The sequence below is a fragment of the Mustelus asterias genome, chromosome 12 (genome assembly GCF_964213995.1).
Source record: "Mustelus asterias chromosome 12, sMusAst1.hap1.1, whole genome shotgun sequence".
Lineage (NCBI taxonomy): Eukaryota > Metazoa > Chordata > Chondrichthyes > Carcharhiniformes > Triakidae > Mustelus > Mustelus asterias.
Window position 1 is genome coordinate 68565693 of NC_135812.1, and position 26391 is coordinate 68592083.

General features: G+C 46.2%; 1 protein-coding gene across 1 annotated transcript in view; it reads left to right on the top strand.

Moving 5' to 3' along the window:
- Positions 1-552: 552 nt before the first annotated feature.
- elac2 (elaC ribonuclease Z 2) overlaps positions 553-26391 on the top strand; it is a 69960-nt gene continuing 44121 nt past the window's right edge. The window contains exons 1-7 of the mRNA XM_078225416.1: positions 553-928; positions 17917-17967; positions 18110-18180; positions 19011-19075; positions 21293-21350; positions 21444-21512; positions 24490-24648. Of these exons, the coding sequence (XP_078081542.1) occupies positions 627-928; positions 17917-17967; positions 18110-18180; positions 19011-19075; positions 21293-21350; positions 21444-21512; positions 24490-24648 (775 nt within the window). The 5' untranslated portion in view covers positions 553-626. The remainder of the gene's footprint in view (positions 929-17916; positions 17968-18109; positions 18181-19010; positions 19076-21292; positions 21351-21443; positions 21513-24489; positions 24649-26391) is intronic.

Sequence of the window (26391 nt, forward strand, 5' to 3'; positions counted from 1 at the left end):
TCATCTCCCCTCCCCCGCCACCCCCTCATCTCCCCTCCCCCTTCCCCCAACTTCCCACCACCCTCCTTAGCCACGATGGCCTCCTCCACACTTATGTAACATTTTAAGATTCTACAATTTGTACCTTCCTATAATTGCTGCTCAGGGGGAGCCGGGACTGTTTGGAAAAGTGCAAAGTGTGTGCGTTTTGTTTGTCTGGTGAAACAGTTGAGTTTGTAACATGTTGCCTGCAGCTCCCAGGCCAATGCTGTGTGTTGATTGGGGTCAGTGCAGACACTGTGACTCGCAATGCAGCTTCTCACCCTGGCTGCTTAAAGCTGTGGGTTTTTGGCTGTAATGTGTGTTTCTCTCTGATATCAGGAGCAGTTGTGGCTCAGATTGCTCACACAGGAGGGGGGCTGCACTATGAGTGTGTGCCTAGTGGTCTAAGCTGTTTAAAGGGCTGTAGTTTCTTATTGCCTCTCCCATTCCTTTCTGCACGCATTGCGGAAGTTGCTTTAATCTGGCATCTCCGGGGCGGGGATTGCAGCACCAGAAGTTGTCAGAAACAGCGACGGAAGGATAGTGAATGTGGACAGAGAGAGAGGGGAGAGTGTGTGCAGTGAGCTGCTGAATCTCCAGTCTGCATGTTGCTGCAGAGGTTGTCTGTCCGGGCGCTGCAACACCGCTCCTGCTTCAGGCTCTCCCTCCCTGCACCCTCTGCCTCTCCCCTGCGGCTCTCCATTATGTCCCTCAGCCCGGCTGGGGACCGCAGGATCCCCTCCAACAGGAGGGAGAAGCCCCCCAAGGACACCCTGAGACACATCAAGTCCCGGGAGAAGAGGAAACGTGTAGACACCCATGGACCTGCCACTGTCTATCTGCAGGTGGTGGGGTCTGGCAGCAGAGAAGCTGCAGCCTCTCTCTATGTCTTCTCTGAGTACAATAGGTAAATAATCATGAATTTTGTTGCACTTTATTTCTTTTTGCGGACCTTTCTGTGTATATGTGGTTCTGTGAAATGTATACAATTGCCAAACTCCCTCTGACATAGAGTCATAGAGATATACAGCACAGGAACAGGCCCTTCGGCCCAACACGGGCAGCACGGTGGCACAGTGGTTAGCACTGCTGCCTCACAGCGCAAGGGACCTGGGTTCAATTCCCAGCTTGGGTCACTGTCTGCGTGGAGTCTGCACATTCTCCCCGAGTCTGCAAGGGTTTCCTCTGGGTACTCCGGTTTCCTTCCACAGTCCAAAGATGTGCGGGTTAGGTTGATTGCACAAGTGAAATTGACCCTAGTGTCAGGGAAATTAGCAGGATAAATGAGGGTTACGGGAATTGGGACTGGTTGGGATTGTGGTTGGTACAGACTCGATAGGCTGAATGGCCTCCTTCTGTACTGTAGGGATTTTATGAAATGTCATCCAATAGGCTGCTCCTATATCTCTGGCATTGCACTTCTGTGTCACTGTGCCACCTTTGGGCTTGGGTCACTGTCTGTGTGGAGTTTGCCCGTTCTCGTGGGTTTCCTCTGGGTGCTCCGGTTTCCTCCCACAGTCCAAAGGTGCGTGGGTTAGGTTGATTGGCCGTGCTAAATTGCCCCTTAAGTGTCAGGAGGACTTGCAGGGTAAATACGTGGGGTTACAGGGATAGAGAATGGGTGGGATTGTGGTCAGTGCAGACTCGATGGGCTGAATGGGCTTCTGCACTATGAAAAACTCGTCCATGCCGACCAGGTTTCCTAAACTGATCTAGCCCCGTTTGCCTGCGTTTGGCCCATATCCCTCTAAACCTTTCCCATCCATGTATCTATCCAAATGTCTTTTAAATGTTGTATTTATACCTGCCTCTCCCACCTCCTTTGGCAGCTCATTCCATACACGCACCACCCTCTGTGTGAAAAAATTGCTCCTCAGGTCCCTTTCATACCTGTGCCCTCTAGTTTTCCCCTTACCCATGGGAAAAAACCTTGGATATTCACCCTATCTATGCCCCTCATGATTTTATGAACCTCTATAAGGTCACTGTTCATCCTCCTATGCGCCAGGGCAAAAGACCCCAGCCTCTCCTTATTATTCAAATCTTCCAGTCCTGGTAACATCCTTGTAAATCTTTTTTGCACCCCTTCCAGTTTAATAACATCCTTCCTATAGCAGGGCAACCAGAGTTCCATGCAGTACTCCAAGTGTGGCCAATGGCTTATACAGTTGTAACATAACGTCCCAATTCCTGTACTCAATGCTCTGATCCATGAAGGCAAGTGTGCCAAATGCCTTCTTCACCACTCTGTCCACCTGTGATGCCACTTTCAAGGACTATATACCTGCACTCCCAGGTGTCTCTGTTCGACAACACTCCCCAGGTCCCTACCATTAACTGTAAGTCCTGCCCTGGTTTGTCTTACCAAAATGCAACACCTTGCATTTATCAGAGTTAAACTCCATCTGCCATTCCTCAGTCCACTTGTCCAATTGATCAAGATCCCATTGTGATATTAGATAACCTTCACTGTCCATCACACTGCAAATTTACTTAGGTGTTTCTGTGGCCGCAAATGAGACTCGAGGATTGTATGTTGCCTCCCTGGTGCTAGAGTCAAGGATGTCTCAGAGCGGCTTCAAGACAATCTGAAGGGAGAGGGTGAACAGCCAGTGGTCATGGTACATGTTAGTACAACCGACATAGGTTTAAAACAAAAGGGATGAGATTCCAAAAGCAGAATATAGGGAGCTAGGAAACAGGCTGAAAAGTAGGACCTCAAAGGTAATGATCTCAGGATTACTGTACCTCGTGCTAGTCAGTGTAGAAACAGCAAGATACGTGGGATGAATATGTGGCTGAAAAGGTGACGTGAGGGAGAGGATATCAGATTACTGTGGCATTGGGACTGGTTCTGGGGGAAGTGGGACCTGTACAAACAGGATGGGTTACACCTGGGCAGGACCGGGACTGATGTCCTTGGTGGGGGGAACTTGCTAAAATGGTTGGGGACCGTTTAAGCGAATATGGCAGGGGGATGGGAACCTGTGTAACGATTCGGAGCAGGGGAAATCAAGAACAAGAGGAAAAGACAGCAAGGAGAATAAGAAAAGTGATGAGCAGAGAAATCAAGGGCCAGCGTCAGATAAGGACACAGTAAAAATTAGTAGAAGTGGGACAAGAAACGTTAAAAGGGCTCACCTTAAGGTTTTGTACCTGAATGCTCGGAGCATTTGGGGAAAAAAATGGATAAATTAGTTGCGCAGGTAGATGTAAAGGGGTATGATATGGTTGACATTACGGAGATGTGGCCCAAGTTGACCAAGGATGGGAACTAAACATTTGAAGGCTATTCAGTGTTTAGGAAGGACAGACAGAAAGGAAAAGGTGGTGGAGTTGCATTGTTCATTAAAGAAGATGTTGATACGATATTGAGGAAAGATATTAACATAGATGATGTGGAATCTGTATGGGTCGAGTTAAGATTCACCAAGGTGCAAAAAAACATTTGTGGGGTGTTTTACAGACCACCAAACTGTAGTGGTAATGTTGGGATTAGCTTTAGACAGGAAATCAGAGATATATGTGTTAAAGAAACATCTGTATGTATGAGTGACTTCAACCGGCATATAGATTGGGAGAGTCAAATTAGTCACAGTACAATAGAAGAGGAATTTCTTGAATGTATATGGGATGGTTTTCTGGACCAATATGTTGAAGAACCAACAAGGGAACAGGCTATTCAGGACTGGGTATTGTGCAATGAGAAAGGATTAGTTGGCAGTCTAGTTGTGAGCAAGCTCTTGGGGATGAGTGACCATAGAACATAGAACATAGAACATTACAGCGCAGAACAGGCCCTTCGGCCCACGATGTTGCACCGACCAGTTAAAAAAAAAAACTGTGACCCTCCAATCTAAACCAATTTCTTTTCGTCCATGAACCTATCTACGGATCTCTTAAACGCCCCCAAACTAGGCGCATTTACTACTGATGCTGGCAGGGCATTCCAATCCCTCACCACCCTCTGGGTAAAGAACCTACCCCTGACATCGGTTCTATAACTACCCCCCCTCAATTTAAAGCCATGCCCCCTCGTGCTGGATTTCTCCATCAGAGGAAAAAGGCTATCACTATCCACCCTATCTAAACCTCTAATCATCTTATATGTTTCAATAAGATCCCCTCTTAGCCGCCGCCTTTCCAGCGAAAACAATCCCAAATCCCTCAGCCTCTCCTCATAGGATCTCCCCTCCATACCAGGCAACATCCTGGTAAACCTCCTCTGCACCCTCTCCAAAGCCTCCACATCCTTCCTGTAATGTGGGGACCAGAACTGCACACAGTACTCCAAGTGCGGCCGCACCAGAGTTGTGTACAGTTGCAACATAACGCTACGACTCCTAAATTCAATCCCCCTACCAATAAACGCCAAGACACCATATGCCTTCTTAACAACCTTATCTACTTGATTCCCAACTTTCAGGGATCTATGCACACATACACCTAGATCCCTCTGCTCCTCCACACTATTCAAAGTCCTCCCGTTAGCCCTATACTCAACACATCTGTTATTCCTACCAAAGTGAATTACCTCACACTTCTCCGCATTAAACTCCATCCGCCACCTCTCGGCCCAACTTTGCAACCTGTCTAAGTCTTCCTGCAAACTACGACACCCTTCCTCACTGTCTACCACACCACCGACTTTGGTGTCATCAGCAAATTTGCTAATCCACCCAACTATACCCTCATCCAGATCATTAATAAATATTACAAACAGCAGTGGCCCCAAAACAGATCCCTGAGGTACACCACTTGTAACCGCACTCCATGATGAATATTTACTATCAACCACCACCCTCTGTTTCCTATCCGCTAGCCAATTCCTGATCCAATTTCCTAGATCACCCCCAATCCCATACATCTGCATTTTCTGCAGAAGCCTACCATGGTGAACCTTATCAAACGCCTTACTAAAATCCATATATACCACGTCCACTGCCTTGCCCCCATCCACCTCCTTGGTCACTTTCTCAAAAAACTCAATAAGGTTAGTAAGGCACGACCTACCTGCCACAAAACCATGCTGACTATCACCTATCAATTCATTACTCTCCAAATAACTATAAATCCTATCCCTTATAATTTTTTCCAACATCTTGCCGACAACAGAAGTGAGACTCACCGGTCTATAATTCCCGGGGAAGTCTCTGTTCCCCTTCTTAAACAATGGGACAACATTCGCTAACCTCCAATCTTCTGGTACTATACCAGAGGCCAACGACGACCTGAAGATCAGAGCCAGAGGCTCTGCAATCACTTCTCTTGCCTCCCAGAGAATCCTTGGATAAATCCCATCCGGACCAGGGGATTTATCTATTTTCAGACCCTCCAGAATATCCTGCACATCCTCCTTATCAACTGTAATACTGTCTATTCTACTCCCTTGCAACCCAGTGTCCTCCTCAGCTATATTCATGTCCCCTTGCGTGAACACCGAAGAGAAATATTGGTTCAATGCTTCACCAATCTCCTCCGGTTCCACACATAACTTCCCTCTGCCATCTATAACTGGCCCTAAACTTGCCCTAACCAACCTTCTGTTCTTGACATACCTATAGAACGCCTTAGGATTCTCTTTAACCCTATCCGCCAAAGTCTTCTCATGTCCCCTTTTAGCCCTTCTAAGCTCGCTCTTCAACTCCCTCTTAGCCAATCTAAAGCTTTCTAGTGCACTACCCGAGTGCTCACGTCTCATCCGAACATAAGCCTCCTTTTTCTTTTTAACCAACAAAGAAACTTTTTTGGTGCACCACGGTTCCCTAGCCCTACCAATTCCTCCTTGCCTGACAGGGACATACCTATCGCAGACTCGCAGTAGCTGCTCCTTGAAAAAACTCCACATGTCGGACGTTCCCAGTCCCTGTAATCTCCTAGTCCAACCTATGTTTCCTAATTCTCTCCTAATAGCCTCATAATTACCCTTCCCCCAGCTAAAACCACTGGCCCGAGGTTCATGCCTATCCCTTTCCATCACTAAGGTGAACGTAACCGAATTGTGGTCACTATCACCAAAATGCACACCAACTTCCAAGTCTAGCACCTGGTCTGGCTCATTTCCCAGCACCAGATCCAATATAGCCTCACCTCTAGTTGGCCTGTCTACATACTGAGTCAAAAAACCTTCCTGCACGCTTTGAACAAAAACTGACCCCTCTAACGAGCTAGAGCTATAACAATTCCAGTCAATATTAGTCAAGTTAAAATCCCCCATAACAATTGCCCTATTACTTTCACTCCTAAGCAGGATTGACTCCGCAATCCTTTCCTCAACCTCTCTAGAACTTTTAGGAGGTCTATAAAAGACTCCCAACAGGGTGACCTCTCCTCTCCTATTTCTAATCTCCGCCCATACTACCTCAACAGATAAGTCCTCATCAAACCTCCTCTCTGACACTGTGATACAATCTCTGACCAATAATGCTACCCCTCCCCCTCTTCTACCTCCTTCCCTACTTCGACTAAAACATTTGAACCCCGGGACCTGCAGCATCCATTCCTGCCCCTGCTCTATCCATGTCTCTGAAATAGCCACAACATCGAAGTCCCAGGTACTGATCCACGCTGCAAGTTCACCCACTTTATTGCGAATACTCCTGGCATTGAAGTATACACATTTCAAACCCTGCTCCACCCCACCTCTGCAATGCCGTGCATTGCAGTCCCCATCCATGCATCCCTCACTTTCAGCCCCACTACTCAGGATCCCTCCCCCCCCCCGAATCAGTTTAAACCTCCCTGCATGGCCTTAGCAAATTTACCCCCCAGGATATTGGTCCCCTTCTGATTAAGGTGTAGACCATCCTTCTCATAGAGGTCACACCTTCCCCAGTACGAGCCCCAATTGCTTAAGTACCTGAACCCCTCCCTCCTGCACCATCCCCTCAGCCATGAATTCAAACCTTCCCTCTCCCTATTCCTCTCTAAACTATCCCGTGGTACAGGCAAGAGTCCAGAGATAACCACTCTGTCAGTCTTGGCCTTTAGTTTCCACCCCAACTCCATAAATCCCTGCCTAATATCCCCTTCCCCTATCCTCCCTATGTCGTGTGTCCCCACATGTACAATAACTTGTGGTTTATCTCCCTCCCCCCTAAGAGTCCTGAATACCCTGTCAGACACATCCCGGACCCCAGCCCCTGGTAGGCAACACACCAACCCTGAGTCCCTACCTTTAGTTCCGACCCTCCTATCTGTCCCCTTAATTGTGGAGTCCCCAATCACAAGGCCCAGTCTTTTACAGCCCCTAACCACCTGAGCTTTCTCACTCGGCTCACCCCCAGAGATCTGCTCTCTATGCTCAGTTGATTCCTCCTCAACTGTAGCCTCCAGCACCGAAAACCTATTATGGAGGGGAACCGCCCCAGGGGATTGTCTTCCCGATTGCTTCTTACCCCTCCTCCTGGCATTGACCCAAGCCTCATTTCTAGGAGTTACTATTTCTCTATAACTCCTATCAACTTCCACCTCCGCCTCCCATAATATGATAGAAAATGGTAGAACCCTTAGGAGTATTGACAGGCAGAGAGATCTGGGTGTACATGTCCACCGATCACTGAAAGTGGCAACGCAGGTGGATAAGGTAGTCAGGAAAGCATACTGCGTGCTTTCCTTCATCGGTTGGGGCATTGAGGATAAAAATTGGTGGGTCATGCTGCAGCTGTACAGAACCTTAGTTAGGCCTCATTTAGAATTTTGTGTACAATTCTGGTCACCACACTACCAGAAAGATGTGGATGCTTTGGAGGGTGTGCAGAAGAAGTTTACCAGGATGATGCCTGGTCTGGTGGGCATAAGCTATGAGGAGAGGTTGGATAAACTCGGTTCGTTCTCACTGGAACGATGAAGGTTGAGGGGTGACCTGATAGAGATTTACAAGATTATGAGTGGCATGGACAGAGTGGGTAGTCAGATGTTCTTTCTTAGGGTAGAAAAGTCAGGTACTAGGGGGCTTAAGGTAGGTTTAAGGTGCGTGGGGAAAAGTTTAAAGGAGATGTGTGAGACACGTTTTTTACACAGAGGGTGGTGAATGTCTGGAACGTGCTGCCTGGGGAGGTGGTGGGAGCAGGCACGATAGCAGCATTTAAGGGGCAACCACGCGAATACATGAATAGGATGGGAATGGAAGGATACGGACTCTATTGGATGCATACCATTTCAGTTTAGGCAGGCATCATGATTGGCACAGCCTTGGAGGGCCAAAGGGCCTGTTCCTGAGCTGTACTTTTCTTTGTTCTAAGCCTTTGTCGAGGTGGATAGTGACGTGTTTGATTCTGAGCGAACGTCCTGATGATATGAGGCATGAATTTTCTATGTAGGACTGGGAAACATTACTGAAAGGAAGGACGGTGATTAGGTAATGGTAGGCATTTAAGGAACAAATAGGTGAACTCCGGAAGTTGTTTATTCCTGTTTGGTGCAAGAGTGATAAGGGAACAATGGCCAAACCATGGATTACAAGGGAAATTAGTGTTAGTATTAGATTCAAAGAAGAAGCATACAAATTGGCAAGAAAGAAGGCAATAGACCTGATGATTGGGTGCAGTTTAAAATTCAGAAAAGGAGGACCAAGGGATTGATTAAGAAGAATATGAATGTAAGCTAGCAAGGAATGTAAAAACTGACTGTAAAAGTTTCTACAGGTATGTAAAGAGAAAAAGATTGACAAAAGTTAATATAGGCCCCTTACAGTCAGAAATGGGTGAATTCATACCAGCGAACAAAGAAATGGTTGAGGAACTAAATTCATACTTTTATTCATGTCTTCCTTTGTGAAGACAGAAGCACGTACTAGAAGTTCTGAGAGAAATAAGTTTTAGTGAGGCACTGAAGGAAATCAGTATTAGTGGAGGAATGGCTTTAGGGAAATTGATGGGATTGAAGGTGGATAAATCTCCAGGGCCTGATAATTGTCATCTCAGAGTACTTAAAGGAATGGCTCTAGAAATAGTAGATCCATTGATGGTTATTTTCCAAAATTCTTTGGACTCTGGACTGGTTCCTACAGATTTTGGGATATCTATTCAAAAAGGGAGGTTGAGAGAAAACAGGGAACTATAGACAACTTTTTAAAGTTTATTTATTAGTGGCACAAGTAGGTTTACATTAATACTGCAATGAAGTTACTGTGAAAATCCTCTAGTTGCCCCACTCCAGCACCTGTTTGGGTACACTGAGGGAGAATTTAGCATGGCTAATGCACCTAATCAGCACGTCTTTCGGACTGTGGGAGAAAACCGGAGCACCCGGAAGAAATCCACACAGACACGGGGAGAATGTACAGACTCCGCACAGTCACCTAAGCTGGGAATCAAATCCGGGTTCCTGTCACTGCAAGGCAGCAATGCTAACCACTGTGCCTAAGGTCAGTACTGGGGAAGTTGCTGGAGTCTATTATCAAGGATTTCATCGCTCAGCATTTGGAAAGCAGTGGTATAATCAGACAAAGTCAGCATGGATTTACAAAGGCGAAATCATGCTTGATGAATCTATTGGAATTCTTTGAGATGTAACTAGTAGAGTTGACCAAGGTAACCGGTAGATGTGGTTTATTTAGACTTTTGGAAGGCTTTTGATAAGGTCTCACATAGCAGACTGCTGTGTAAAGTTAAAGCACATGGGATTGCGGGTAGTGTCTTGAGGTGGATCGAAAGCTGGTTAGCAGATAGGAAGCAAAGAGTTGGCTTAAATAGGTATTATTCTGATTGGCAGTCAGTGACGAGCAAGGATCTGTGTTCAGACCTGAACTGTTCACATATATTAATGATTTGGAAGAGGGAACTAAATGTATTATCTCCAAATTTGCAGATGGTACAAAGTTGGGTGGGAGGGTGAGCTGTGAGGAGGATGCAGAGATGCTTCGGGGTGATTTGGACAGGCTGAGTGAATGGGTATGTGCATGGAAGATGCAGTATAATGTGGATAAATGTGAGGTTATCCACTTCAGTAGCAAAAATAGGAAATTATTCAAATGGGTGTAAATTGAGAGAGGTGGATACTCAGCGAGACCTTGGTGTCCTCATGCATCAGTTGCTGAAAGTAAGCACGCAGGTACAGCAGGCAATAAAGAAGGCAAATGGTATGTTAGCCTTCATAGCGAGAGGATTTAAGTATAGGAATAGGGATGTTTTGCTGCAATTGTGTAGGGCGTTGGTGAGGCCACACCTGGAATATGGTGCACAGTTTTGGTGTCCTTATCTGAGGAAGGATGTCCTGGCTATAGAGAGAGTACAGCAAAGTTTTACCAGGCTGATTCCTGGTATGGCAGGTCTGTCATATGAGGAGAGACTAAGTTGGTTAGGATTGCATCCACTGGAGTTTAGGAATCTTAAAGAAACTTATAAAATTCTAACAGGATTAGAACATAGAACATTACAGCGCAGTACAGGCCCTTCGGCCCTCTGTTACACTGACCAGTGGTACCAATCTAAAGCCCCACTAATCTACACTCTTCCAATATCATCCATATGTTTATCCAATAACCACTTGAATGCTCTCAACGTTGACGAGTCCACCACTGCTGCAGGCAGGGCATTCCACATCCTTACTACTCTCTGAGTAAAGAACCTACCTCTAACATCTGTCCTATATCTCTCACCCCTCAGTTTAAAGCTATGTCCCCTCGTGCTAGCCAACACCATCCGAGGAAAAAGGCTCTCACTATCCACCCTATCTAATCCTCTGATCATCTTGTATGCCTCTATTAAGTCACCTCTTAACCTTCTCTCTAACGAAAACAACCTCAAGCCCCTCAGCCTTTCCTCATACGATTTTCCCACCATACCAGGCAACATCCTGGTAAATCTCCTCTGCACCCTTTCCAACACTTCCACATCTTTCCTATAATACGGCGACCAGAACTGTACGCAATACTCCAAATGCGGCCGCACCAGAGTTTTGAACTGTTGCAGCATGACCTCCTGGCTCCGAAACTCAATCCCTCTACCAATAAAAGCTAACACACCGTACGCTTTCTTAACAACCCTATCAACCTGGGTGCCAACTTTCAGGGATCTATGCACATGGACACCCAGATCCCTCTGTTCATCCACACTACCAAGTATCTTACCATTAGCCCAGTACTCTGTATTCCTGTTACTCCTTCCAAAGTGAATCACCTCACACTTTTCCGCATTAAACTCCATTTGCCACCTCTCAGCCCAGCTCTGCAGCTTATCTATGTCCCTCTGTAACCTGCCACTTCCCTCCGCACTGTCTACAACTCCACCGACTTTAGTGTCATCCGCAAATTTACTAATCCATCCTTCCACGACCTCATCCAAGTCATTAATAAAAATGACAAACAGCAGTGGCCCCAAAACACATCCTTGCGGTACACCACTAGTAACTGAACTCCAGGATGAATATTTCCCATCAACCACCACCCTTTGTTTTCTTCCAGCTAGCCAATTCCTGATCCAAACCACTAAATCACCCTCAATCCCATGTGTCCGTATTTTCTGCAAAAGCTTACCATGGGGAACCTTATCAAACGCTTTGCTGAAATCCATATACACCACATCAACCGCTTTACTCTCATCCACCTCTTTGGTCACCTTCTCAAAGAACTCAATAACGTTTGTGAGGCACGACCTACCCTTCACAAAACCGTGCTGATTATCCCTAATCAAACTATTCCTTTCTAGGTGATTATAAATCCTATTAGGCAGGGTAGATTCAGAAATAATGTTCCTGATGGTGGGGGCGTCCAGAACTAGGATCATAGTTTGAGGATAAGGGGTAAACCTTTTAGAACTGAGGTGAAGAGATATTTCTTCACCCAGAGGGTGGCGAATCTGTGGAATTCATGACCACAGAAAGTAGTTGAGGCCAATACATTGTGCGATTTCAAGAAAAAATTAGATATAGCTCTTGGGGCTAAAGGATTGAAGGGATATGGGGGAGAAGGCAGGATCGGGATATTGAGTTTGATGATCAGCCACGATCAAAATGAATGGTGGAAAAGTCTCAAAGGGCCGAATGGCCTACGCCTGCACTTCTATTTTCTATGTTTCTATGCCTCCTATATTCTTATCCAAATCGTTTATATAAATGATACACAATCAGATTGTCAGAAAAACCTATCTGGTCCTTTCGGGAAGGAAATCTGCTGTCCTTCCCCGGTCTGGCCAACATGTGACTCGAGAGCCGCAGCAATGTGCTGACTCTCACCTGCCCTGGTTTCAGTGAGGTGACTAGGCGATTTTCAGAGTAACATCATTGCAGTCTTAATGTAAGTCGACTTGTGACATAAACTTAAACTCTTTTCCTTCTAGATGCTAATGGCTAGAGTTGCTCGCATCTTTCCTCACAAATATCATAGGAGCCCTTGGTTTCCTTTTCCCTCGTATGTTAGTACAGTTTTCCCCTAAATACATCTATCATAGACGCGCCTTTCAGTCAGACTAGATTCTGTGGCATATTTCAGAGGTGTCTCGGGAGGGTTGGGTGGGTGGGGGGGGGGGGGGGGGGGGGGGTGAATTTCCAGTTGTCTTGGTCAATATTTATTCCTCAGTCATCATAACCTATGGTGGCAATTGGCAGCAGTTTTGTACCACAATTTGGTTATCGTTTTTTTGAAGATACATAATTAAAATGTTTTAAAGTTTACTTATTAGTTTCACAAGTAGACTTACATTAACACTGCAATGAAGTTACGGTGAAAATCCCCTAGTCGCCACACTCCAGCGCCTGTTCGAGTACACTGAGGAAGAATTTAGCATGGCCAAGGCACCTAACCAGCAAGTTCCTCAGACTGTGGGAGGAAACCGGAGCACCCAAAGGAAACCCACGGAGAGAATGTGCAAACTCCACACAGACAGTGACCCAAGCCGGGAATCAAACTCCGGTCACTGGCGCGTTGAGGCAGCAGTGCTAACCACTGTGCCACCGTGCTGCCCTTGCAAGACAGTTGCATTTTATGAAAAATACAAACCTATATATGCAATAGGAACAGGAGTAGGCCATTTGGCCCCTCAAGCCTGCTCCGCCATTCAGTAAGATCTCAGCTCTACATTCTCTCCTACCCCTGATGACCTTTGACTCCTTTGTTAGTCAAGAATAAATTCATCTCCATTTTAAAAATATTCAATGACGCTGCCTCAACTGTTCTCTGTTCAGACAGCCACCCAAAGGCCGGAATTGAACCCGGGTTCCTGGCGCTGTGGCACACTACACCACCGTGCTGCCCAAATGCACAATAGTTTGTTCTAATTCCCCATTGTTCTTGTAAAATTGGCGACAGACCAGCAGAAGAGAGCAGCCAGTCCGAAAGTCCTGACAGAAGTTGGGCCAGAGGAGAGTAGTTCTCTAAATACCACTGATTTGAGGAGTAGCTCAGTGTGGATATGAGCTACAAACTGACAAGGGAGCAAATGTATTTGTTGCTGACAATTATTTACAAAACAAAAACAGCCTATTTGGTCTGGAAAGAGAAGCAGTCAGCTGGAGCAGTATTTGAAACCTGCCCTTATGGATATCTTGGGGACATGCGTTGTGTTTTTTATGCCTGTGATCTTATTTTCAAAATGGTTATTGTTTGTCCTGAAAAATATTTTCGGTAGATTGGATATTTTACCCAGCATTCATTGCAATACAGGGACTGCTGTAAGATAGAAGGGTTTATGTGCTGCTATGGATGCTGGGTAGCTAGCTTTCCATTCCGCTAACACTATGGCTGGGATTCTCCCAAAAATATTCCAAGGGCTGAATTTGTGTAAAAACTGGAGTAAATCCTGCTGGTTTGTTTCACAATGAATCTCCTGCACTCTGTGCACTGCAGAGAGCCTCAGGGAGATTCGCATGGAAAATCAGTGGGCGGGGCCTATTCCCGCTGGAGAGGCCAGCAGCATAGCGCTGAGCGAATCACTGCGCATGCGCTGATCTGTCAGAGCGGAGGTCGGCGCGTGCGCAGTAGCCCTGCACTGCCGGCCTACTGATTGCTGGCCAGCCCTGCCATGCTGCCCCTCCGATCCCCACACACCCCTGATTGCTGGCCTCCCGGACATCTCCGGGCCAGCCCTGATGTGTTCCCCCCACCCCCAGTGGCCAGCCCCTATCAGCCTCTTCTCTCCTTCTGCCACTGATCCTGAATACAGAGTTGCAGCGGGATCCCCCACCCCTACCGATTGGCCCACCCCCTTGGCACTTCCTGATGCCCGGTGGGAAGTGCCAAGGTGTCCCTTAGATATTGCCACTTTGCCCCTTGGGCAGTGCCAGTGGGCCAGGCTTGCACGACCAGGCTGGCAATGCTCAGGGGGCACCCCCTTATCCCCGACCTCCAGTAAACAGCCTCCGCTGATGTCTCCCGGCCTACTGCACTGCTGGGGTAGCGAAACAGGCTGGGAGAATCACCTGCTATTTCTTTCTGAAAATCCATTCGAGCTTGCTTGCTCTGTATTTTAAGTTGTTTGAGGACCTCATACATTGAAGACTGTCTACGGTTTGTAATTTGCAAATGACCATGATTTTAGAGTGCCTCTTGTATGATTCAATGATAAAATATAAAATATACAATGCCAAAGAAGGCCATTCGGCCCATTGAGCCTGCGCTGACAACAATGCTTATCCCCATAAGCCCACATATTTACCCTGCTAAATCCTCTGACACTAAGAGACAATCCACCTAACCTGCACACCTTGGACTGTGGGAGGAAACCGGAACACCCGAAGGAAACCCAGGCAGACGTGGGAAGAACGTGTAAACTCCACACAGACAGTGACCTGAACCCGGGTCCCTGGCACTGTGAGGCACCAGTGCTAACCACTGCGCCACTGTACTGCCCTATACAGTTTATTTAGGTCTTTATTTATTGTGCAATTTATTTGTGTCTCTGATGTCAGTTTTTTGTAGAGGCTTTTTAAAAAATATAGTACAGGTTGCACGAGCATTGGATATTAAGTAAGAAGACTCCAAGCATTTTCCACCATTTGTATTCTTGGGACATCCCAAAGTGATTCACAGTTGATAAGTCACTGTTGTTGAATGTAGCTATTGTTGTTTGTGATATACTTCAGTTAGATCCAATTTTTCTTTCCCTTGGAGGTCGCAACGATATTGGAGAAATCAGATGTTGCATATAAAGTTTATCTAACCGTTAATAAGCAAAATCTTGTTGTACTGATTTAGAGTTTACCCAACAGTGAGGCGGTTGCACAAATTTAAAGCAATATAAACCAGCTAATAAGATGCATTGCCATGGTTCAGAGTCATAATTTCACCTGAGTTGTACAGATTTTACAAACAGATTGCCTGCGTTTCATGTGTTGCATATTATTGGAAAACAACCTGCGTGTTTAAAAAATGACTAACGTTGTTATTTTGCCACTGGATGTCAGTAGTGCACTAAGTAACACTATGATTTTATGATCCCCATGGAGAGTGATAGTTTTAAAAAGAGATGACTTTCCCAGATGGCCATTGCAAGTGACTGAAGGACAAGATTTCTTTCTCAGAATGGCAACCGGTGACAAGTGGTGTCCCGCAGGGTTCAGTGTTGGGGCCACAGCTGTTCTCTTTATATATTAACGATCTAGATGACGGGACTGGGAGCATTCTGGCCAAGTTTGCCGATGATACAAAGATAGGTGGAGGGGCAGGTAGTATTGAGGAGGTGGGGAGGCTGCAGAAAGATTTAGACAGTTTAGGAGAGTGGTCCAAGAAGTGGCTGATGAAATTCAACGTGGGCAAGTGCGAGGTCGTACACTTTGGAAAAAAGAATAGAGGCATGGACTATTTTCTAAACGGTGACAAAATTCATAATGCTAAAGTGCAAAGGGACTTGGGAGTCCTAGTCCAGGATTCTCTAAAGGTAAACTTGCAGGTTGAGTCCGTAATTAGGAAAGCAAATGTAATGTTGTCATTTATCTCAAGAGGCTTGGAATACAAAAGCAGGGATGTACTTCTGAGGCTTTATAAAGCACTGGTTAGGCCCCATTTGGAGTACTGTGAGCAATTTTGGGCCCCACACCTCAGGAAGGACATACTGGCACTGGAGCGGGTCCAGCGGAGATTCACACGGATGATCCCAGGAATGGTAGGCCTGACATACGATGAACGTCTGAGGATCGTGGGATTATATTCATTGGAGTTTAGGAGGTTGAGGGGAGATCTGATAGAAACTTACAAGATAATGAACGGCTTAGATAGGATGGACGTAGGGAAGTTGTTTCCATTAACAGGGGAGACTAGGACGCGGGGGCACAGCCTTAGAATAAAAGGGAGTCACTTTAGAACAGAGATGAGGAGAAATTTCTTCAGCCAGAGAGTGGTGGGTCTGTGGAATTCATTGCCACAGAGGGCTGTGGAGGCCGAGACGTTGAGCGTCTTCAAGACAGAAATTGATAAATTCTTGATTTCTCGAGGAATTAAGGGCTATGGGGAGAGAGCGGGTAAATGGAGTTGAAATCAACCATGATTGAATGGTGGAGTGGACTCGATGGGCCGAATGGCCTTACTTCCGCTCCTATGTCTTATGGTCTTATGGTCTTAAGATTTCACTTTTAAAGACTTTTACTGTAATAAAAAAACCTCAAATTAACATAGATCAAACATTAATTAACAGGCAACTAATACATCATACTGAAGAAAAAAGTAAGTTCCACACTAACTAATACAACTGAAATGTCTCACAAAATGCTTTTACTCAATGTGAATCTTGTGGCAAATGTGTAGCAGTAAAAGAACATTCTGGAAGTCACTCCTAGCTCTCTGGTGGAAGTTTGCCACACCTGCCACTGAAACCTCACTAATGTCCTTCGACAGTTGGTCCAACCCGCTTAAATTTCCCGGATCCAATTATTACAGCATGGTACACCTCTCGATGATTAACTTTCCGTAACCCTTCAAGAGTCCTGCCTGTCCCCATTCTTTTGAACAGAAACTGAACACATAAAAGCAGCTCCTTTGGTCTTAACACAGACAGTGTTCCCTCCTTCACCTCAGCAGTAGCCTTTTATCACTGTAACTCGGCAGCTGCTTTTCTTCTGTCCTTTGAGCTGTGGAAGGTGCTAAAACTACCATTCAACACCTCAGCGGCTTTGCTTCTCTCCACATGGCAACCTGCGATCACAGGACTGAGGTGTTAACCAGGAGTTCCAGTTGCATCTTTCCCTAATTCTCTTTTTTTTTGGTTTTAAAAGGACATTTTAAAACATATCTATCTTGTAAAGTTCAGCGTTCACGATTTTAAAGCATGCTCTAACAGTTAAATGGTAGCGCATTGTGATTTCAACAACTGGTTTCTACTTCAGCTTTTATTGTAGGCTGCAGAGACTGAGGCAGGGGCGATATTACCAAAAAACCTCTAAATGCTGAACAAGTGAGAAAATGGGAGAGTTTCAGACTCGTTTTTTGGCGAGTTGAAAAAAGGAATCTTATGGGCACCTGTCAAAGAAATGTGTCAGGATGTGATTCTTGCCAGAAAGGGGCGGAATGAAGCCTAATCTCGCTAGTGAAGCCGGCTGCTGAGCTCTCGGGGCGCCATTGCACAGGTGCATCGATCTCCCAGTACACACTGTACTGGGAGATCTCCTGTCACTCCCCCTCCTACTGACATCGGGTCCCGCTGCCAATCACTCCCAGTGCTGGGCTCCTATATGGGCACGAAGCTGACTTCACCGGCAAAACAGAGCGGAAGGTCACGAGAGGTGAAAAAACGGGCACAATCTTGACTTTTCACCGTTCGCCATACCGACTGACTGATGGGACGAGCCAATAAGATCCACCCCAGCATGTTTTGCACTCCAATGGTGTTTACAAGGAAAGTGAGCAGCTACTGCTTGTTTCAGAGGGTTTGTTTCTGCTGACAGAAAAGCTATAGTACAATCAGAGATAGCAGATTGACTTCAAACTGACTTGGCCCTGATAACCTTTACCGATTGTATGTGTTGCAGGTATCTCTTTAACTGTGGAGAAGGGACACAGCGGCTGATGCAGGAACACAAGTAAGGATAGTCTCTCTCTATGTTGCTCTTATCAAACACTCTTATCAGGCACATGATAAACTTTAACATTTTAAACTTTGATTATATCACATACGGCAATGTGTGCTGTTCTTCTGATGAAAGTTAATGTTCTCATTTACAGGCTGAAGGTTTCTCGTCTTGACAATATTTTTGTGACACGGATGAATTGGTCTAATGTCGGAGGATTATCAGGTCTGAATGTCGACGTTGGAATGAACGTTGCTAGAATTTGAGTCTTTCTTTTAAAAAAGAAGAGGAATTAAGAAGTATTTTGGGTTAGGAATCTAACGACTGTGAAATGTTATCTGAATCCCAGCACTAGAAAATTGAAATGTTTATGGGCAGCACGGTGGCACAGTGGTTAGCACTGCTGCCTCGCAGTGCCAGGGACACGGGTTCAATTCCGGCCTCGGGTCACTGCCTGTGTGGAATTTGTACATTCTCCCCGTGTCTGCGTGGGTTTCCTCCGGGTGCTCCGGTTTCCTTCCACAGTCCAAAGATGTGCAGGTTAGGTGGACTGGCCATGCTAAATTGACCCTAGTGTAGGGGGATTAGCAGGGTAAATGATGGTTATGGGAATAGGGCCTAGGTGGGATTGTGGTCAGTACAGACTCGATGGGCCAAATGGCCTCCTTCTGTACTGTAGGAAGTCTATGATTCTATGTGGAATTACACACGGTCATATGTTGGGTCAGTCCTGCAGTTGCATCAGGATTGTACGTGAGGGTCCAATGGGGAATTTGGCCGGGGGAGGGGCAGGGGGGTGGTGGCAAATGGGTGAAGGATTTATGACGTGTGGGGAACATGGATTTTTCTTTTTAATTGAGTTTGAGGGAGCCCCAGATACTTTTTGGTAGCAGTTTGATGCAGGTTGTTTGCTAGGTCACTTAGGCAGGAGTTGAAAGTTAATCATGTTGGTGTGCCATTGGGACCAAGTAAAGGCCAGACTCTGTAATTATGACAGACTTCCTTCCCTAAATCTGGCAGGTAGACTAACTCTGTCCTTAAAATGTGTTCTCCAGGTATGATTCTAACGCTGAAGGACACGGGCGTTCCCAAATGTGTATTCTCTGGACCGCCACAGTTTGTAAGTAGGAATGAGGTTGTTGGATAGCAAACTCAAGAAACAAGTTGCAGGGCCACAATGTGCTTGTGTGCAGTGGTGTTTCTCACTGTAAGGTCTTGTTTCCCTGGAGAATGAAAAATCACTCGCTATGTAAGGTTCAGTCGCTCCCATACTGCCCATCAATCTGCTTATTGATCTGAGGGCAGTGAAATGGGGAAAAGAATCAAAACGTATGACATCCGTGCGAGTATTGTCCAGGCTTACCTTCTGTCAACAACCACCTCAATCATGGTGGTAATTTCCAGGTGCTTCTGTTTCTGAATGTCTGCAGTATAACATTTGCCATTTTGATTATCAAGTGATCGGCTTTATGTCGTTTTACGAATGTTGCATGGCCTTCAACTTATTCTGTATCTACATGGTCACAACTAGTAGTACCTTGTTTTTTTTTCCCCCCTCATTTTTTTTTTACAGGCAACCCCATGGTTATATTATCCAGGAGCTGTTTTCAGATTAATGCTGATGACAGCTAGACTTACCTTGCTGTTTCCCCCTCTAATCCCCTGTTGTCCTGCAATTGCAGTCACAGAGGAGTGAGCTTGTAACCTTGCCCAGTATGTAACTGGGGAGGTCATAGAATCCCTACAGTGCAGAAGGAGGAAGTTCGGCCCATCGAGCCTGCATCGACAGCAATCCCACCCAGGCACTATCCCCATGTATTTACCTTGCTAATCCCCTTTATATTATGGGGAAATTTAGCATGGCCAATCAACCAAACGCACACATCTTTGGACAGGGGGAAGAAACCGGAGCTCCAGGAAGAAACCTACACAGACTGGGGGAACGTGCAAACTCCACACAGATAGGCATACAAGGCTGGAATTGAACCCGGGTCTCTGGTGCTGTGAGGCAGTCGTGCTAACCACTGTGCCAACGTGCTGCCCAGAGGAGCCGGGGCCTGGCGTGGGTGCTGCATTGGTCCCTTTGAGTTGTTGAACAGGGCTTGATTTTTGGGCATTAAACTGCTGAACATCACGCAGGTACAAAGTCCAGAATCGAGCTGTCCAAAAGCCCGGCATTTGTAAAAATGGGAATGAGTGCTACCCGTGCCGTTTTACCTTGGTTGATAGTTTCCCCTCGACAATGTGATCAAGAGTCCCTGCGGTTTGACACCTCTTGTTCCTTGTATCACGAGCCCAATTCAGTTTGGGAAAGTCTCTCCGCACGGTGGCACAATGGTTAGCACTACTGCCTCACAGCACCAGGGACCTGCGTTCGATTCCTGGCTTGGGTCACTGTCTGCGCAGAGTCTGCACATTCTCCCCGTATCTGCGTGGGTTTCCTCCAGGTGCTCTGGTTTCCTCCAACAGTCCAATGATGTGCAAGTTGGGTGCATTGGCCATCCTAAATTGCCCATTAGTGTTCTGGAATGTGTCGGACAGAGGAATTAGCGGGGTAAATATGTAGGGTTAAGGGGATAGGGCCTGGGTGGGATTGTGGTCAGTGCAGACTTGATGGGCCGAATGGCCTCCTTCTGCACTGTAGGGTTTCTATGATTCCGCAGGTGTGCCGCGTGCAGTACCAGTGCACTGATGCCAAACCAGTCGGGGAAATTTCCAAAATCCCACAAGCAGGGAAGATCAGATCGATTCACAGACTATGGCATGTGAAAGCACTCGGTGAGTTATAGAGGGCAGTGACAGTGCCCCACCGTCAGGCTAGTCCCCAGCCCAGCTGAGCGAGCTGAAAAACCGGAAACCCTTTTCACTTCATTCTGCCCATCCATGACCCGCCTTTTCTGTGTAACCATAGTGGATGTCAAGGGGCATCCAACAGTCCTTGAAGCAACTCTGTCAAACTTTGGGAAACCATTGGGGAGAGGACTGAAGTCTACAAGGTTGTGTTTTGCCAGTTAAAAATGGCATCTTGCCTGGTTTTATAGATCAGCTGAAATTTCCAAAATCCACGGTCTCAGTCCTGATGGTGCCAGATGTTGGATTTCCAATCCAAATCCAAAGGGAATTCCAACATCTGGCACCATCAGGACTGAGACCGTGTCAGATATTGGACACCATACCTGCAAATGGAAGTCTGGTCTTAAAAGATTTAAAATTGTAAATTAGCAAGTACAGCAGTTACACTCGCAAGATATCAAGGTTTTAATGTCAATTCTTTAGGTCCTGAGTTGGATATTATGTATGAATCAGTTGACACTAATTTTCCTCATTTCTATCATAGGATAAATACTTGGCTGCTATTAGAACATTCTCTGGTCCCCTACAAGGACTGGATTTAGGTATGACTTGTGGATTTATGTTTGAATTACCCAGGACCTTGTTCATGAATGAATCTTTTCAACTCATTGTTAAATGCCTTCCTTCCTTGCCAGCTGTGCGCCCTTACACAGACCCAGACTATGCTGATGATACTATGACTGTGCATCAGGTGCCCATATTTGGTAAGTGTTATTTCTCCTATCCCATGTCCTTGTTTGTAAAGAATGTCGATTTGTTTCCTTCTGGTTTCTTTCAGACCCGGGTAACCCAGGCGCCTCTTTGAGGGGTACCGGCAGCTGCCAGTGGCACAGCCAAATTTCCCAAGCCAAAATTTGATTTGATTTATTTGATTTGATTTATTGTTGTCAGATGTATTAGTATACAGTGAAAAGTATTGTTTCTTGCACGCTATACAGAAAAAGCATACCGTTCATCGAGGAGGAAAGGAGTGAGTGCAGAATGTAGTGTTACAGTCATAGCTAAGGTGGAGAGAAAGATCAACTTAGTGTGAGGTAGGTCCATTCAAAAGTCTGATAGCAGCAGGAAAGAAAGATAGTGTGACATGAACCCAATATCCCAGTTGAGGCCGTTAGACGCTGCAGCAACGGATGAATGAACACCACTCGACAATCACCAGGCAAGACTGTTCTCTTCCTGTTGGGGAGCACTTCAGCGGTCACGGGCATTCGGCCTCTGATATTCGGGTAAGCGTTCTCCAAGGCAGCCTTCACGACACACGACGGCGCAGAGTCGCTGAGCAGAAACTGATAGCCAAGTTTCGCACACATGAGGACGGCTTTCAAGTGTAAGTTGATAGGGATTCAGGACCGGCACATTCCTGTAAGGATGAAGGATAAGTATGGCAAGTTTTGGGAACCTTGGATAACGAGAGATATTGTGAGCCTAGTTAAAGAGAAAAAGGAAGCATTTGGTTCATGTCACACTATCTGTAACCCCCACAACTTGCCTGGACTTGCAGAATCTCACTGGCTGTCCTGTCTGGAGACGATACACATCTCTTTAACCTGTCTTAATGCTCACTCCACTCACATTGTTTGTACCTTTAAGACTTGATTAGCTGTAAGTATTCGCATTCCAACCATTATTCTGTAAATTGAGTTTGTGTCTTTATATGCCCTGTTTGTGAACAGAATTCCCACTCACCTGAAGAAGGAGCTTAAGGCTCCGAAAGCTTGTGGCATTTGCTACCAAATCAACCTGTTGGACTTTAACCTGGTGTTGTTAAACTTCTTACTGTGTTTTCCCCAGTCCAATGCCGGCATCTCCGCATAAGGAGAATATCACAGCTGTACTCCGGGAGGACACCTCATAGGGCTCATACAGCGAGGCAATATGGATGGAGCTCAGGAATAGGAAAGGTGTAGTCACAATGTTGGGGGTTTACTATAGGCCACCCAACTGCCAGCGGGAGATTGAGGAACAGATGTGTAGGCAGATTTTGGCAAGGTGTAAAAGTAACGGGGTTGTTGTGAAGGGAGATTTTAATTTCCCCTATATTAACTGGGACTCGCTTAGTGCGAGGAGTGTGGATGGGGCAGAGTTTGTAAGGAGCATCCAGGAGGGCTTCATGAAACAGTATGTAGATAGTCCAACGAGGGAAGGGGCCATACTGGACCTGGTATTGGGGAATGAGCCCGGCCAGGTGGTCAATGTTTCAATAGGGGAGCAGTTCGGGAACAGTGACCACAATTCAGTAAGCTTTAAGATACTGATGGATAAAGATAAGTGTAGTCCTCAAGTTAAGGTGCTAAATTGGGGGAAGACTAATTACAACAATATTAGGCAGGAACTGAAGAATGTAGATTGGGGGCAGATGTTTGAGGGCAAATCAACATCTGGCATGTGGGAGGCTTTCAAGTGTAAGTTGATAGGGATTCAGGACCAGCACATTCCTGTAAGGATGAAGGATAAGTATGGCAAGTTTTGGGAACCTTGGATAACAAGAGATACTGTGAGCCTAGTCAAAGAGAAAAAGGAAGCATTTGTCAAGGCTAGGAGGCTGGGAACACACGAAGCAAGTGTGGAATACAAGGAAAGTAGAAAGAAACTTAAGCAAGGAGTAAGAAGAGCTAAAAGGGGTCATGAAAAAGCATTGGCCAGCAGGATTAAGGAAAATCCCAAGGCTTTTTACACATATATAAAGAGCAAGAGGGTAGCCAGGGAGAGGGTTGGCCCACTCCAGGACAAGGGAGGGAATCTATGTGTGGAGCCAGAGGAAATGGGCGAGGTATTAAAAGAGTACTTTGCGTCAGTATTCACCAAAGAGAAGGACTTGGTGGATGATGAGTCTGGGAAAGGATGTGTAGATAGTTTGAGTCATGTTGAGATCAAAAAGGAGGAGGTACTGGGGTTCTTGAGAAACATCAAGGTAGACAAGTCCCCAGGGCCTGATGGGATATACCCCAGAATACTGAGAGAGGCAAGAGAGGAAATTGCTGGGGCCTTGAGGGAAATCTTTGTATCCTCACTGGCTACAGGGGAGGTCATGATGTGGAGATGCCGGCGTTGGACTGGGGTCAACACAGTAAGAAGTCTAACAACACCAGGTTAAAGTCCAACAGGTTTATTTGGTTGCAAAAGCCACTAGCTTTCGGAACAGGCTGTTCCTTCGTCAGGTGCGTGGGAGAACACCCAAGGACCCAACGAATCTGTAACTGTGGGCAGTGATGCCATGAGTTACATGTGTCTGTGTGAAAGTACCCCTGTCTGCTTCTGCTTTTCAAGCTCAAACCTGCTGTTGGTTTGACAATTTTATCCCTGAAGTTTACTGCAGTTTAGATTCGGTGCAAGTCGCAAACCACTTCACATTGATCGAAAATAGGCAAGCTATAATATAACTGGGTTATAAAAGTGTCAGCTTGCTTTTTGTTGATGGGAGGAGGGGGGAATAAATATCTGACATTGTAAGAATGTCTGGAACATAGCTAAATGTGCAGTTTTATGGTTCCCTGCATATCATTGCTTGGCCTTTAGAGCTTGAAATGTATTTTTTTGGGGGTGGTGGGGGGAGGCTGCTGGGAGTGGAGGGGTGTTGCTGGGGTCGAGGTGGGGGGAAAGGTGCTGGGGGGGGGGGTTGCTGGTGGTGGGTGTTGCAAAGAGATTGGTTAAATATATCACCGTGTAATGTTGGGTTTGCAGCTAAACTGGACTCGAAGGAGAGCCGAGGGGCAGATGGTAGAGCAGGTGGATCACTTGGCAAAACCAGCCCCAACCGGCCCCGTTCACCAAAATCTGTGAAGTGGCAACTGGAGGAGAACTGTGAGGGTCGCTTACAAGAAAACTTGAAGGAGAAGCCAGGTAAAAAATGCATCGCAACATCCGTTAATAAGCATCCTAAAGGATGCAGTAACTTAGCATTTGGAAAGCAGTGACAGGATTGGTCCAAGTCAGCATGGATTCACAAATCTTCTGGAGTTTTTTGAGGATGTGACCAGTAGAGTGAACAAGGGTGAACCAGTGGATGTTGCATATCTGGACTTTCAAAAGACTTTTGACAAGGTTCCACACAAGAGGTTAGTGAGCAAAATTAAAGCTCATGGTATTGGGGGTAATGTATTGAAGTGGGTAGAGAACTGGTTGGCAGGCAGGAAGCAGAGAATAAATCTTTTCAGAGTGGCAGGCAGTGACTGGTGGGGTACCACAGGGTTCAGTGTTGGGACCCCAGCTATTCACAATATACATTAATGATTTGGATGAAGGAATTGAATGCAATATTTCCACATTTGCAGACGACACTAAGCTGGGTGGCAGTGTGTGCTGTGAGGAGGATGCTAAGAGGCTGCAGGGTGACTTGGACAGGCTGGCTGAGTGGGTAAATACTTGGCAAATGCAATGGTGGAGAAAACAGGAAGGAAGATTATTATCTGAATGGTGGCAATTGAGGAAAAGGGGAAGCACGACATGACCTGGGTGTCATGATGGGACAGTTGTTGAAGGTTAGCATGTAGGTACAGCAGGCGGTGAGGAAAGCTAATGGCATGCTGGCCTTTATAGCAAGAGGAATTGAGTATAGGAGTAAGGATGTCTTGCTGCAGTTATACAGGGCCTTGGTGAGGCAACACCATGAGTATTGTGTGCAGTTTTTGTCTCCTAGTCTGAGGAAGGGGATTCTTGCTATTGAGGGAGTCCAGCGAAGGTTCAACAGACTGATTCCTGGAATGGCAGGACTGACATATGAAGAGGGATTGGATTGAGTGGGCTTGTACTCACTGGAATTTACAAGTATGAGAAGGGATTTCATAGAAATGTATAAAATCCTGATGGGACTGTACAAGTTAGATAAGGGAAGAGTGTTCCCAATGTTGGGGAAGTCCAGAACTAGGGGTCACAGTCTAAGAATAAGGGGTAAATCATTCAGGACTGAGATGAGGAAGAGCTTCTTCACTCAGCCAGTTGTGAACCTGTGGAATTCTCTACCACAGAAAGCTGTTGGGGCCACTTCGTTAGATATGTTCAAGAGGGAGCTGGACGTGGCCCTTGCGGCTAAAGGGATCAAGGGGTATGGAAAGAAAGCGGTAATGGGATACTGAAAGTGCATGATAATATTAAATGACGGTGCAGGATCGAAGGGCCGAATGGCCTACTCCTATTTTCAATGTTAATCTGCTTCTGATTGTGTTGATCATTCTTCCGTGTGTCTTTGCTTGGATACGATTGGTCATTTATTTCTGGAAGATTCTGAGCTAGAGCCTGAGTGCATTGCACAATCGGGGAAATTCCATGCTACCCTTGCAGGAACACTTGTTATTTTAATGTTGCACAAGCCTCCCAGGCACAGTACAGAATTGTACACCCATTGGGCGGGATTTTCCAGCCGCGCTCGCCCCAAAACCGGAAAATCCCACCTGAGGTCAAAGGACCTCTCCATTGATCCGCCCCTCACCCGCTACGATTCCTGTGGCTGGCGGAACGGGAAAATTCGCCCCATTATCTCCAACTATACGAGCCAATGCATTACTGTGAATATAAAGAATTTAACCTTGGTCCATGCTTTGGGGGATCCTTTCTCAGTGGGGACCAGTGATGAGGGTGAACTGTCGC